Below are 14,906 nucleotides of genomic sequence, written 5' to 3'. Positions count from 1 at the left end.
AGTAAAATGTAATGGCATGTCTCACAAAAAAAAACCAAAAAAGTATATCGATGGGAGGCAACCGTATATTGCAACCGACTATTGGTCGTCTTCAGTACGGTGCAGCCAAGTTAGAAAAGAAGCATGTCAACTTAGGATCACTATAGGAGCAATGCGACCAATTTGTGACAGAGTTAGAAGACCTTGATGGTTTCCAAGGCAACCACTAACAATAACCACAGAGGAAACGACAGCTACCTGGGAAACTAATGTCAAACGTTGAGCCCCAAGTAGCTATATATATATATATATATATATATATATATATATATATATATATATATATATATATATATATATATATATATGTATATATATATGTGTGTGTATGTATATAAAAATATATTCAAAAGAAGAAAAGTGTAAATATTGCGATACTAAAATTGATGAAATAAGAGCTACATACCATAAAAACTACAGACAAACGAGAAGACTATATAACAAATGACGTTTGGGATCTAATGAACCAAAGTAAAGCAAAAATAAAGATAATACATAGAAATGCGATACGATCAATCGTTATAAAAAAAAGTAAAATTAATGACAGAAACAATTACAAATTGATAAATATGTCAAGAATATCAAAGAATTGTTCGACGATTCGAGAGAGAACTGTAGTTATAAATGCAAAATAAATCGACATACCGGTCCGGATACTTATAATGGAGACAAAGTTGATAAGTAGAATAAACTCAGAAGAAATTATGAAAAAACAATTTACGTAATTTAAAATTTTAAAGCATAATACCGTCTTGTTGATATCCGAGAATACTTTGCTCTGTACAAGCAGTAAAATCGATATATGAAAATACAAAAGCGAAAATACAAATCAAGGGAGAAAGAACAGAAGATTTTCTTCTAGAAAGGGAATGAAACAAGGAATGAGCTGAGAGATCTAGAACAAGGATCCCCCAAACAACAGTTTATTTATTAACAGATTATCATCTATTCTAACCAGAAAACAATTGGAATTGTTTTGACACGTACAGAAGATAGACAAGGATAACATTAGAAACGATACAGAGGACAGCTAAGAAAAAGCTGGATAAATAAAATTATAAAAGAAAGTAAAGCCAAAGGAATAAACTACACAGAAAAGAAAATGATATCGATAAATGAAAAAGAATGGAAAACGAGAATCGACACAAACACAATAAATAATTTCACACCCTATGGGTCAAAAGGATTTAAGGAAGAAAGAAGAAGAAGATTTGAAAGTTTAACTTACATTTTATTTCATTTCAAAAGTTCTAAAACCCTACCTGTAAATCGTTTTTGTTCAATGCAGAGATGATACTGCAATTTGAAGAATGGTCATGTATGTACTCGTTTATTACATGGTGAAAAAGATAATGACACAACACTTTTAGTGATAACTATACAAATTTCTTCTTTTGTAATTTCAAGAAGACAGATTATTTTAAAAAAATATAAACATTTTCTTTGATAAACCCAAATTTTATTAAATATTAATTTAAATTATTTTGAAGATACTACTTACCACAAATAAAACACAAATAAAACCTGACCACATCTTCACTCTCACTGATCGAAAAACGTGCTTAAATTCAGTAACTATCACTCTCGTTTCATATTAACTAAAACGGAATTTCAAACATTGGATTATAGGATTTTATAGCCGCACCCCACTTTTGCTTGCACCTAGAATTCTTGAGTGATTTGCAAGACCAAGGTGGGGCAGTAAAAGATACTTTCACACTTTATTTTACATTAAGTTCTGAATCCTACACTTATGTCTACATGTCTAGTCTGCAATTATGTGTAAAGAACTAGACGAAACATTGTGTATAAAACTTTTAAAAACTATAAGCATTGTAAAATCGATACTGGTTCAATTACTAAAGCCATATAGTCCAGGCGGGAACTGTCCAAAAGCAGACCATAATGGACATTTTCCATAGGAGTCTATTTTTTTGCTGGAGTCACTTCAGGATATACTTTGTATTAATAATCGAGATTTGCGCCAATTGCAAACCTTGTGCTAAATTTTTTATTTAACAAAATCTGAAAAAAATTGAAAAATTTTTTACTTTTGTGTCCATATTTTTGCCTATAACTCGAGAGATATTGCTCCTACAAAATAAAATATCAAAGATAAAAGTTTTGTTTTTTAATTTTACATAATATTTAGCTAGTCAGAAATTGAAAATTGAATGTGTATTGTTTAAAAAATGGCAATAATTGGAAAAAATTGCAAAAAAAATTGAGTTTTTCCTTTCAATGTCCTTGACAGCTTAAATATAACTTACACCCTTTATATTACGCCTATAATACGACTGGAACGTGCGCCAAATTTTGTTAGGATAGATTTAATAGTTGTCGCACAATAATTTTGCAATCCAGAGTCCGCAAAAAAATTACAAATTTGCAAAATTATGCTTGGCCCAAAATAAGCAGTTAAATAGACGAAGTGTTTTTTACGTAGATAGGATCATGCTTTTAAATGCACTTTAAAAAGTTGGACTCATACATTGGGTCTATTGGTTGTCGCGATATCAAAGCTTAAAGTTGGCATGCATTTGCCACCTAACCATAAGGCATAAGTGATAGAGGGCTCGTTTTCGAACATGATATTTTTTGAAGTTTTCCGCTGTCATTTCTCCTCAAGCATTGGGCAGAATAATACCCGAAACGTGTGCTGCAATTTACGCAGGTTTACAAAGGATTGTCTGAAGATACTAAAATATATGAGAGGTAGGTAAAAACTATAATATTACGTTTAATACCAAATAAAATTTTAAAACATGATCTAGGTAAATGTTTGGTAAAAATATTGATAATTAAATATTTAATTATTATTGTTGTCAGTAAAGGTTTGCAAGAATTCTGATGCAAAAAACTGTGAATAACTGCTATCGTTTTGAGTCTGTCGGAGATCTGTGAGACTATTAGCTGTGTGGTATCACTAGATGTACTTTGACATATGTCAACTATACCAGCAGTAACTAAGCGATTATCGTTGAATGTTCTGTGGGAAATGTTAGATAAACTGGCAGTAGTTGAAGTTGGTTGTAATCTCCATTGCCGGTTTAAGTTGGTGCACTCTGCTTCAAATAAATAAAACGTCATTAATTAATTTTTTTTACTATAATCCTTTGGTCTCTTGGAAGAACCCTTAATTTCACAGCAACATTTTCTCCATAAATTGTAAATCTTTCGTCGCTTACTAAATCAATAGATTTTAAGTTAGTCTGTCATTTATTTCTACTACCTAGGTTGAAATGGACTCACACGAGCAACAAATTCATTATTGCAATTCATTATTCGTAAATCTGTCCGCTACACAAAAAGAGTCTACATCAATTGGAATGTAGAAACTATACGGGAATCTTCTTCTTCTTCAAGTGCCATCTTCGTTCCGAAGGTTGGCGATCATCAGGGCTATACGTATTTTCGAAACTGCTGACCGAAACAATTCGTTGCTGCTACAGCTATACCATTCCCGTAGATTCTTTAGCCAGGAGTTTCGTTTTCTTCCTATGGACCTTTTTCCTGATATTTTCCCTTGCATAATTATTCGAAGCAGTTCATATCTTTCGCCTCTTGTAATGTGTCCCAAGTATTGCAGTTTTCGTTTTTTGATCGTAAATATGACTTCCTTTTCTTTATTCATTCTTCTCAAGACCTCGACATTTGTGACTCTCTCGGTCCATGATATTCTCAGGATTCTGCGATACATCCACAGTTCAAATGCCTCTAATTTTTTGGTGTCAATCTTTTTCAACGTCCATGACTCCATTCCGTAGAACAGCACAGAAAGTACGTAACATCTCATCAGGCGAAGTTTCATTTCAAGGCTCAAATCTCTTCCGCAGAACACTCTCTTCATTTTAGTGAATATGGATCTGGCTTTTTCTATTCTTATTTTGATTTCTGCTGAGCTATCGTTGTCTTCATTTATAAAAGTGCCTAAATATTTGTATTTGCTAACTCGATCGATAATTTCATTGTGTAAATATAAATTTTGAACATTTTGTGTTGATTTCGATATTACCATAAATTTAGTTTTCTTTATGTTCAAAGATAGTCCATATTCTTCGCTGCAGTCTGCTATCTTATTCACCAATGTCTGTAGCTCTTCAAGTGTTTCTGCGATCAGAACGGTGTCGTCGGCAAATCTCAGATTGTTTAATCTAACACCATTTATTTTAATACCTACGGATTGCTCAGAGAGTGTTCTATTCATTACGTCTTCGGAATAGAGATTAAACAGGGTTGGTGACAGTATACACCCTTGTCTCACACCTCGCTTTATTTCAATTTCTTCAGTGGTATTATTCTCTACTCTCACTACTGCTTTCTGATTGTAGTACATATTTGCTATTAGTCGGATGTCTCGTTTATCTAAATTCTTTTCTGTCAGGAGTCTGATTAGGTGATCATGCCGCACTTTATCAAAGGCCTTGTTGTAATCTATGAAACACATGAATACATCTTGATTTATGTCAAGACATCTTTGAGACATAACGTTCAGTGCAAACAACGCCTCTCTTGTTCCAAGTCCATTTCGGAATCCAAATATACGGGAATAACCCTCTTTAAAAAATCATACAAAATATTTTCGAGTATTTTATATGGTTGCCTGAGTGCATATTCAGAGGAGCTTCTTGGCGAATATCAAAGTGATTTAGGCCTGGTCGATCAACAATAGATCAGATTTTTGTGCTAAGGAAAATACTGGGAAAAAAATTCGGTTGCTTGTAAAGTCGGTTTTACGGGCGAAGATTTTACGTGACAACGTCTTTTTCTCGGTAGAATATTTATTGATATGAATATTATTAAATTGCACAATAGGAACAAGGAATTGAATGAAAATAATAATTGCACAAATTTTAACTATAGAAATATATTTTGTTTACTAAAACATTGTACATGTAAACTTAAACTTAACTAATTTCTATTTGAGTGATTTTGTTGAGGATAGGACGATGATGCACGGAAGCACGCACCGATTCAACGCGCCTAATTATCTAGTGCTTTGCGCGCAGCGGACCGATCATGTTTGAGTGGGAGAGAGACGCAAGGCATTCGCCGGTCCGGCGGGCCTCTCTCTCTTTCGGTGACTCACTGTAACAGACGTGAGCGGGCGTTACACTTTTTCATGAATGACTCCGAGCCACAACCTAATTTAAGACGTTGTCACGTCAAAAACCAATGAATTCAATATCGACACATACCATCTTTTCGTAGATTTTAAATCGGCCTATGATAGCGTCCTAAGAAATAAATTGTATGAAGCCATGGATAAATTCCACATCCCCAATAAACCGAGAAGATTGGTTAAGGCTACAATGCGTAGTTGTTTGCAAAGTTGAAATACAGGGCGAACAATCACAGGCATTTGAAACGCATGTTGGGCTGCGACAGGGAGATTCGCTGGCGTGTCTCCTTTTCAACATAGCTCTGAAAAAGGCGGTCAGGGATACCCAAATAGACAACAGAGGAAACATTTTTAATAAATCATCCCAAATTTTGGCATATGCAGATGATGTTGATCTAGTTACCCGCACAACACGCAAGCTAGAAGAAATGTATACCACCTTGTCAAATGCCTCAAAAAATATGGGCCTGCAAGTAAACGAGGAGAAAACTAAGATAATGGCATCAACAGCCAACAATAGAGCCACAAACATCGGCCACCAATTCACGGTTGATAACTCTACCTTTGAAGTGGTGGACAAATGCACATACTTAGGCTCCCTGATTACCAAGGAGAACGTCATGACGAAAGAAATCAATCCTAGCAAACAAATGCTATTTTGGACTAAGTTGACATATGAGAAGCAGAAACTTAAGCCAAAAAACAAAAATAATCATATACAAAACCCTTATACAACCAGTGTTGACATATGGATCGGAGACATGGACCATTTCCAAGGCAGATGAAAACCTCCTGCTTATATTTGAACGAAGGATCCTGAGAAGAATATTCGGTGGCATCTGTGAAAATAGTGTTTGGAGAAGGAGGTGCAACTACGAGATATATCACAGATATATACATATATTTGGTGGTAAAGACGTAGTATATCTTATAAAAATAGGAAGACTAAGATGGGCAGGACATCTGGCAAGATCACAGCAGAACAACCCTCCTAGCAGAATCCTTATGTCACAACCTGTGGGAAGTAGAAGTAGTGGTAGGCCAAAACTCAGATGAAGGGATGGTGTAGATGAGGATGGTAGAAAAATAAGCGCAGCAAACTGGCAACAGTTGGCAATGGATAGAACTGACTGGCGTAACAGACTTGGGAAGGTCAAGGCTCTTTTATAGGGCTGTAGCACCAATAATAATGATGATTCGTAAATCTATATTTTTCATGCCCACCTGCTTTTGACCGATATAACTTCTCATTCATTTTAATCAAAAAATTATCCCTAGGATCTGATTTTCACCCACGTTTTTTGCAACCAGATGGCGATCTATAAGGGGAAGTATCTGTTGATAGGACAGAAGGTTCAGATATTTGGAAAGTAATAACAGTCCAGTCGTGTGTAATTGCTTAAAAATATTACTAATGACAGAATTTCCGAATGACAAATGCAAGAATTTCCGATGGGAAAGGAGGTATTAAAAAACGGGTGTGGCAGTCCAGTGGGACTGCCGGTAGAAGTTACACTTCTATACATGCATTCGCCGTTACAAATTTATTTGGGAGTCAATCTGCACAATCATTACATATGTAATGCTATAGGTAAGACATAGCAGAAAGAGAAACAGAATTAATAACAACTTACTAACAATTAATAAACAATATTTGACCTGTAATAGGAGTATAGTAAATGAAGGATTGAATCAATATTTTGATGAAAATGTATATTTTTATTTTCATATATGTATGAAAGGAGTTGAAAGCAAAAATTTTTTACACATACTACTATACTACCGAGGACATGACACACACGTATTTCAAAATTGACAGTTCTGGGTCATACAGAAATCAGTTCATCAAAAGACTAATATAATTATGAACATTTAATAAAGAATACAAAACATATCACATAAATAATAATATTAATAAATATTTTATTATATATATATAATATTATATGTATATATATAATATATATAATATTAAATATATATACAAAAGGAACATTTTTATATTCAAGAGAGGAAGAGAGAGAAAATATATCTTCTGTCTCTCTCTTACTCATTATCTTATATATGTAGACTTCGGCAAATATGCATATTGCATATTTTGCATATTGTGCATATTTTATGCAAATATTTCATATTTTGGCATATTTGTATAAAAGTTTGCATAAAGTGCATAAAAGTTCAGATTTTTATACTGTATTTGAAAATTTTTAAACATACCAATTTATTTCAATTCTTGTATAAAATTTTGTAGTCATTTTAATCAAGAAATGATCTAAGTACGTAATCTCTACAGGTACAAAACATTTACAATTTCAAAGAAGATCAATTTAAGTAGCCCTCAACATTCTTAGAAAGTCTCGGTCACTGAGGCATTCAGTTATTGGATAATCGCTAAGGGTTCGCTCATTTGCATTTTATGATCTAATCCCCAAATCTATCTACAATTTATTGTATCTTAACAGCAGGTAAACGGCTAATAGTTTTGTTCCTAATTTAGGGATTTTCCAAAATCTCCCAGTTTATTGAATTAGGTACCTAAACATTTCTAATTTGATGCTCAGATTTGTAAATCATTTTTGTTTTGATATTCAAAGCGTAAACACTCGTTGTGCGTAACAAAAAGGAAGATTGTGATTTTATAATGCCTAAAACAACCAGTGCTTCAACTTGGATTAAACCTTATAAAGAGCTGTCTATGGATATGGGAAAAATCTACTGTTCAGTCTGTGGCAAAATTGTAAGTATCTAATATTTTCTATTAAATATCTAATATTTCATACATACAGGGTGTTTCCAAATGACACTTACAACGTTTGACTGTAGATACTTCTCGAAAAATTGAACAAAACGATATAGTTAATGAGGGGTCAAACTTATTTACTTTTCGAGATACAGGGTGTTAAAATTAAAAAAAATTAAATTCTTTTAGTTAATAACAACAATAACTTTAAAACCAATAAACGTATTTACTTGAAATTTAGTACTCGTAGGTTGTTTTTAAATGAAAAATAGCTTCCTTTAGTGAGAAAAAATTGTCCATGGTACAATACAATGGTGTGTATTTAGAAAAATTTTTCACCTTTACTTTTTTTTATGAAGTCAGCTATTCTAAAACACAATTATTTTTATTGTAATTGAATTAACAAAAAAAAAAAACTTTTGTTGAATTTTAAAATAAGTTATATGATGTACTAATGGTTAGTAACAAAAACTAATTTGTGGATTAATACTGCATTTAAAACACTTAGCGAGTGTTTTTTTTTCCAAACCAGTTATTTGATTAACCAAAAACACCTTGTATATTTTTATATTTTAAAGGTTGGGTTAAAATAAAGGTTTTTATTTTTATTTATAGATAGCATGTGAGAAGAAATTTCAGATAGACCAGCATGTGAGAACTGCTTCACACATTGCAAAAAAAGGAAAAATAGGAGGAAAACATCAAACTTCAATGGCTAAATGTTTACAATCTACTTCAAAAAAATTAGATGAGCAAGAAACTTTTAATGAAGACTTGTGTCGCGCATTAGTGTCTGCAAACATACCGCTTTCAAAATTAGCAAATGTAAATTTTAGTTCGTTTCTAAAAAAATATTGCAAACTTAATGTTCCAAGTGATCGGTCTCTAAGAAGAAATAATGTGAACGGGCTATACTCGTCGGTGTTAATTAATATTAAGGAAGAAATTGCAGATAATTATTTTTACATATCTGTAGACGAAACCACTGATTCCTCAGGAAAGTATATTGCTCATTTATTGATTGGTGTTCTTAAAGAAGATACCTTACCAAAATCTCATCTTATTTCATGCCAGCAACTTGAAAAAACAAATGATTTAACAATTTCGCGTTTTATACAAGAAACATTAGCAACTTTTTTTCTTCCGACAACTATTCCTTCTAATAAATTACTGCTTATTTTATCGGATGCTGCTCCTTATATGGTGAAAGCAGGACAAAATTTAAAAATATTTTTCCCAGATTTAATACATGTTACTTGTGTAGCGCATGGATTAAACAGAGTTGCAGAGGAAATACGAAAAAAGTTTCCTCTTGTAAATACCATGATATCCAGTGTCAAAAAAGTATTTCTTAAATCTCCTATAAGAATTCAACTTTATAAAGAAATGCTACTCACATTCCTCTTCCACCACAACCTATTTTAACGCGATGGGGAACATGGTTAGAAGCAGCTAATTTTTATGCAGATCATTTTGTTAAAATAAAGAACATAATTGATACGTTAACAGATGAAAGTTCCCAATCTCTTTTGGATTCTAAACAAACTTTTCAGAGTAACTTGCTTCAACAAGAACTTTCATTTATAAAATCAAATTTTAGTTTTGTTCAAAAAACAATTACTCAGTTAGAATCACCAAAACTGTCATTGTTCGAAAGTACAGCATTAATAAAAGAATTTGCGTCATGTTGTCGGAACGGTAGAGGTAATATTGGAAAAGATATTTTAAAAAAATTTGAAGCTACTATGGAAAAAAATAAAGGTTACCATATTCTTTCTGAAGTAGTCAGTGTTCTAGCTGGAAATATTTCGGAAACAATTAATTTAGAACCAAATGTTTTGGTTAGTTTGAAAAATGCTCCCGTTACATCAGTTGATGTTGAACGAAGTTTTTCCAAAAATAAATATATGTACTCAGACAGAAGCCACAAGTTTTTGTTAGAAAATTTTGAACACCACTTGGTCATTTATTGTTACCATAATTCTAAATAAGTTTATTCATACTTAAAAATGATGTAGTTACTTAAAATAAATGTAAATCTTAATGAATAGTAGGAAATATTTAGTTATGTACACTTTTTTTTTTAAATAAAATTGTTACTATTTTACGATTTTTTTATTTATTTGTATGCATATTTTGTAAAATATTTGCATATTTTCGGGTAAACACGTGCATATTTATGCGCATATTTTCTACATTTTTATTTGCATATTTGCCGAAGTCTATATATATGTAATGATTTCACAGATTCACTCTAATACAAATTTCCAACGTGGAGCGCGCGTATAGAAGTATAACTTCAAAAACACAAAATTTTATGAAAAACTGAAGTCTGGAACAGACATTTACAAAACAGTAAACTGACTCACTTTACCTTACGTATTTGTCTGGTATGATGCTTTTTCGTTAGGGAAATACTTGCTAAAACCATTTCCTTAGAGAAATTAGGCAAAGAAAGAGCTAGTTTCAATTAAAGACTGTCAGGAGCGCGTTAAATAATTGAAAACGTATTTGGAATTCTGGCTGCTAGGTTTCAAATATTTTATATGACAATCAATGTTAACTTAGGAGCAATTGAGATAATAGCGACAGCATGTTGCCTCTTACACAATCTGTTGAGAACAAAATGTTCACAAGTATATACTCCTACTGAGCATTTGAGTAAAACAGTATTGCTACCTGGGAACTATTATAAACGAACAGTGGAGCAATGTACAGGAAATAAAGTGCCGCATAGGAAAGGCAAGAACGGTCTTTAACAAAATGAGCGCCATCTTCAAAAGTCACAACATATCCCTGGATACAAAAATGAGACATTTGAGATGCTATGTTTTCTCTGTGTTGTTGTACGGGGCGGAGGCATGGACGCTTACAGACACCACTATTAAAAAACTTGAAGCATTTAAGATGTGGCTTTATAGAAGAATGCTGAGAATATCATGGACAGCAAGGATCACGAACAAGGAAGTTCTAGAAAAAATGAAGAAGGAACCAGAGATTGTGTTTACGATCAAACGCATAAAATTGCAATATCTGGGACACGTTATGAGAAATCAGCACCGTTACTCCCTGCAGCAGTCTATATTGCAAGGTAAAGTCAAAGGTAAGCGAGGACCCGGTAGAAGGAGAATATCATGGCTGCGGAATTTAAGAACATGGTTTAAGAAAACCTCAACGGAGCTGTTTCGAGCCGCAGCGAGCAAGGTCATGATTGCCAATATGATTTCCAACATCCGAAACGGATAGGAACCAGAAGAAGAAGAAGAGCATTTGGATCATGAATATCACGAATCTCGAACAGTTACAGTAGATCTTCGAGCTATCCCACAGGATTTTGATCTACAACAAAGTTCGTGCAACAGAAGTCTGTCACATATTGGATAGGTCACAAGAAACAATTTTATGGAGTATTTTAATAATACAGGAGCTGTAATCTGGCAAAATAAAGCAATATGAATATATTTCTTTCACTTACCTCTTGCTTATCAGGCATATTAGAGACACGTGTTCTTTGTAAATCTTGATCCCCCAAAAGAGATAGCAATTGAACATACCATAACTTTCGCTTATATATTGTCGTACGGCCGTAGCATCCTCCGAGGTATTCGGAGTTTCTGGATGGTCTACGACCGCCGCTCTGGAGGAGAATCGTAAGTTTCTCGATTCCATCCTCGTGTTCGTGGAGTTTATGTGATCTAGGCTTCCGCTTAGAGCGAAGTTTATCGGGGTTACTATTTCTGTTGGCGTTTCTGGCGAAGGTTTCTGGTGGCGAAGTGTTACAGCAGCTCGGCCACCGAGTGAAAAGCAATTTCAAGCCCACTTAGGGCTTTTATTTGCTCTTGACCGTCAGTGGACCAGTGAAACGCTATGTCAGTTCGACACGATCCGAAATAGCTATAAGACTATATCGTGTCCTGTCGTGTCTTTTCCCTATTTCGAATATCGTGTCTATCTAGCCAGGAAGCGTTCTCTCCCAGCTGCTAGAGCCGGCTTCTGCGAGGTTAATATAAGTCCGTTACCAGACTTTTCTTTACCTCGACAAAAGGGCACCGTCAGTCAACAATCGCCAGTTCCTGTATGTAGCCACACGGCTTTGTATTCACTCAAACACTAAAGAGCTTTGGAATCATCTTCACTTCGACGTCCTCTTAAATCGGAGAAATGTTCACTCAGGTAATAATAAAACGCAAAATCGTAGTAAAGGCACTCGGCCAAAAAGGTCTAGCGAGGCTAGTAGTGTAACACGACTAGATCCCGATCGGAAGATGTGCTGCCTTTTTATACACTTCGTGTTTGCAAATTCGCAGCAATCTTCCTCTGGGTGGCCAATGACAACGCAGTTAATAACGAGGTTTGTGATTGGCAGGCCAAAGTAACAATCTGCGTCGTAATTGGTCACTTTGGCGACAATATTTCCTCCGATCCTGCACCGGATTTGCTGCAGTTTTACTTACTGCTGCTGCACTAATTTTAATTTCCTTTTGTAAGATGTTCCAAAATTATAAATTCCCTTTTTTACCAAGTCCGCTTTTACTTCTTGAAATTTAGCAACCAAAATATCCATGGCAAATGTCAAAAAAATCTCTTAAAAACTTCTCGCTATATACCATTTTCAAAATTTACCAGCAAATGATTATTTTGCAGTCGTACGATTTTGTTGTTGTCACAATACACACGACCAAATTTACGACCCAACCAACTCTGTCGTACTGCTGCAGACTGACATGTTTGTCTGCCGTCAAATCGCGCCGATTTGGTCGAATGGTGCAAATACACGTTCAAATTACGTTCAATTTTGTAGCATTCGACAAATTAAGACGATACTGCGGTGTCGTTCGACAAAATTGTCAATGATATCAATTCTGCAGTACTGCATCATAGAAACCAGTTTCTTTGTGGTAAAATTGTAACGATTTTGTTGGATGCACGGTCACAGACGATCAAAATGTTTGACAGTTAGTCGAATTCGATCAAATTGAACGACGCGCGACGTCGCAGTATTGTGAGTGGCTGGCTTTGACCTTGCAACACGAGTACTGCAAAATGCAATTAGCAAATTAGAAAAATGATGCATCTAAACTGAAATTTTAGAAAAAGAAAACATAATACTTTGATGACCAAGCCAAAATAATCAATACTATAACATAGAATGGTCAAATGAAGTTAAATATTTAGGACTGGTACTTTTGAAGAGTGTGACAAGGACTGACGTTTACTTCACATGTGAAGAACTTCTAACGTTTTATTTATTTCCCTATTATTTTTCTACTACTAGTGAATATTCTAAACAGAGGTGGTTATTAAACATTCACAGCTTAAAATATTTTTATATTTTTTTTTTTTTTTAAACTGCTTCAACCACAAGGGTTGTTAGCAATGGTCGATTTTACAAATAACATACATACAAAAAGAAAACAAAGAATACAAGTAGACTTTGTTGATTAGTCCTGAGGAAACCAAAAAAGTATGGTACGATTGTGGTCACTATGTTCACTTAGAATGTCTTTTATTGTTGTAGGTAACTGTTCATGTTGTCTTTCAAATGCGTACAACGGACACTCCACTAATAAGTGATGAACTGTTAGATCTCTATCACACGCGTAACACAAAGGTTTGGGTTGCTTCTGTAGTAGGAAATCATGAGTGGTCTTGGTGTGTCCTAATCGTAGTCTGGAGATGATAACTTGATCTCTTCTTTCCATAGGTAGCCTCCATGGTAGGACAGTTTGTTTTATGGATCTAAGGTTAGAATTTGAGACATCCCATGTTTCTTGCCATTTGTTCATGATTTTCTTTTTAAAATATTGTTTGACATCAAGGTGGTGACAAGTAGACATTGACAATGAAATCGGTTTCTCAATTGCTAGTTTTGCAACGTTATCGGCTCTTTCATTTTCTTTTATTCCACAATGTGAAGGGGTCCAAAAAAACTGAACAGTTCGATGATTGATTTGGCATATCATGAGTTTCGACTTAATTAAACTTAAAATAGGGTGTTAAGTAAAAAGTTTGTTTAATGAGGATAATGAACTCAATGAATCACTAATTATTAGGCTATTATCAATGTTATTTTCATTGACGAATTTTATTGCCTGAAGAATGGCAAACAGTTCAGCAGAGAATATAGTGAATTGCTTAGGGAGTTGAAATGACCGTTCTTCGCTGGTTGTTAAAAATGCAGCACCTCTTCCATTTTCCGATTTTGATGCATCAGTATAAATGTGGATGGACTTGTGATGACTATTTAACTTCTCTAAGGCGTTGGTTTTAAAGAGGTATGATGAAGTATCAGATATTTTAAATGATGTAAGACTGAAATCGCACTTTGGGAGACATATTGTCCATGGTAGAGGATTATCAGAATTTGTAAGTGTGTATACAGGAGGTATTTAAAATTGTGCTGATACGATGATAGAATGGTGGATCTTATCTTCTTCTTGACTGAAACGTCGACAAAAATCTGTCAGCAAAAGTGTTTCTGAAAACAGGAATGGTTGGATTTTCCGCCACCCTAGTAGCATATGAAAAACTTAAATATTCCCTTCTGAATTGAAGTGAAGGCTCCCCAGATTCACAGTACATGCTCTTAATAGGGCTTGTGTAATGTGCCCCCAGTGCTATCCTAATTGCGGAATTATGAACTGGATCGAGAATTTTTAGTATTGATGTTTTTTCCCGAGTTGTACGCAGCTGCCCCATAATCAAGTTTTGAGCGAATTAGGGATCTGTATAATATCTGTATTTTATAATCTTTGCTAACAATAAATTACACGTTTAATAAGCGTGATCTTTTTATCAGCAAATTGCTTTTTTGTTCATATTTTACTGTGTTTTTCCATGAACACAACTGATAATTTAACAATGGAACCGTTTACCTAGTTAAATCTTCTCTTATCCCTTGTCACAAAGTAATTGTCACAAAATAAATAAATTCCTAAATTAATTGAAAACAGAGAAACCAAGAGGCGTATTTTTATGAAACATATTTTATTGTTTTAAACCAAA

At 34.0% G+C, this 14,906-nt stretch overlaps 1 protein-coding gene across 1 annotated transcript in view; it reads right to left on the bottom strand.

Moving 5' to 3' along the window:
* The window catches only part of LOC140438436 (uncharacterized), a 59,117-nt gene extending 57,417 nt beyond the window's left edge, over window positions 1-1,700 (bottom strand). The window contains exon 1 of the mRNA XM_072528113.1: window positions 1,541-1,700. Within this exon, the coding sequence (XP_072384214.1) occupies window positions 1,541-1,573 (33 nt within the window). The 5' untranslated portion in view covers window positions 1,574-1,700. The remainder of the gene's footprint in view (window positions 1-1,540) is intronic.
* Window positions 1,701-14,906: the final 13,206 nt, after the last annotated feature.

The sequence above is a fragment of the Diabrotica undecimpunctata genome, chromosome 4 (genome assembly GCF_040954645.1).
Source record: "Diabrotica undecimpunctata isolate CICGRU chromosome 4, icDiaUnde3, whole genome shotgun sequence".
NCBI lineage: Eukaryota > Metazoa > Arthropoda > Insecta > Coleoptera > Chrysomelidae > Diabrotica > Diabrotica undecimpunctata.
The sequence above is the reverse complement of the archived record's forward strand: the minus strand, read 5'-3'. Positions and strand labels throughout refer to the sequence as shown.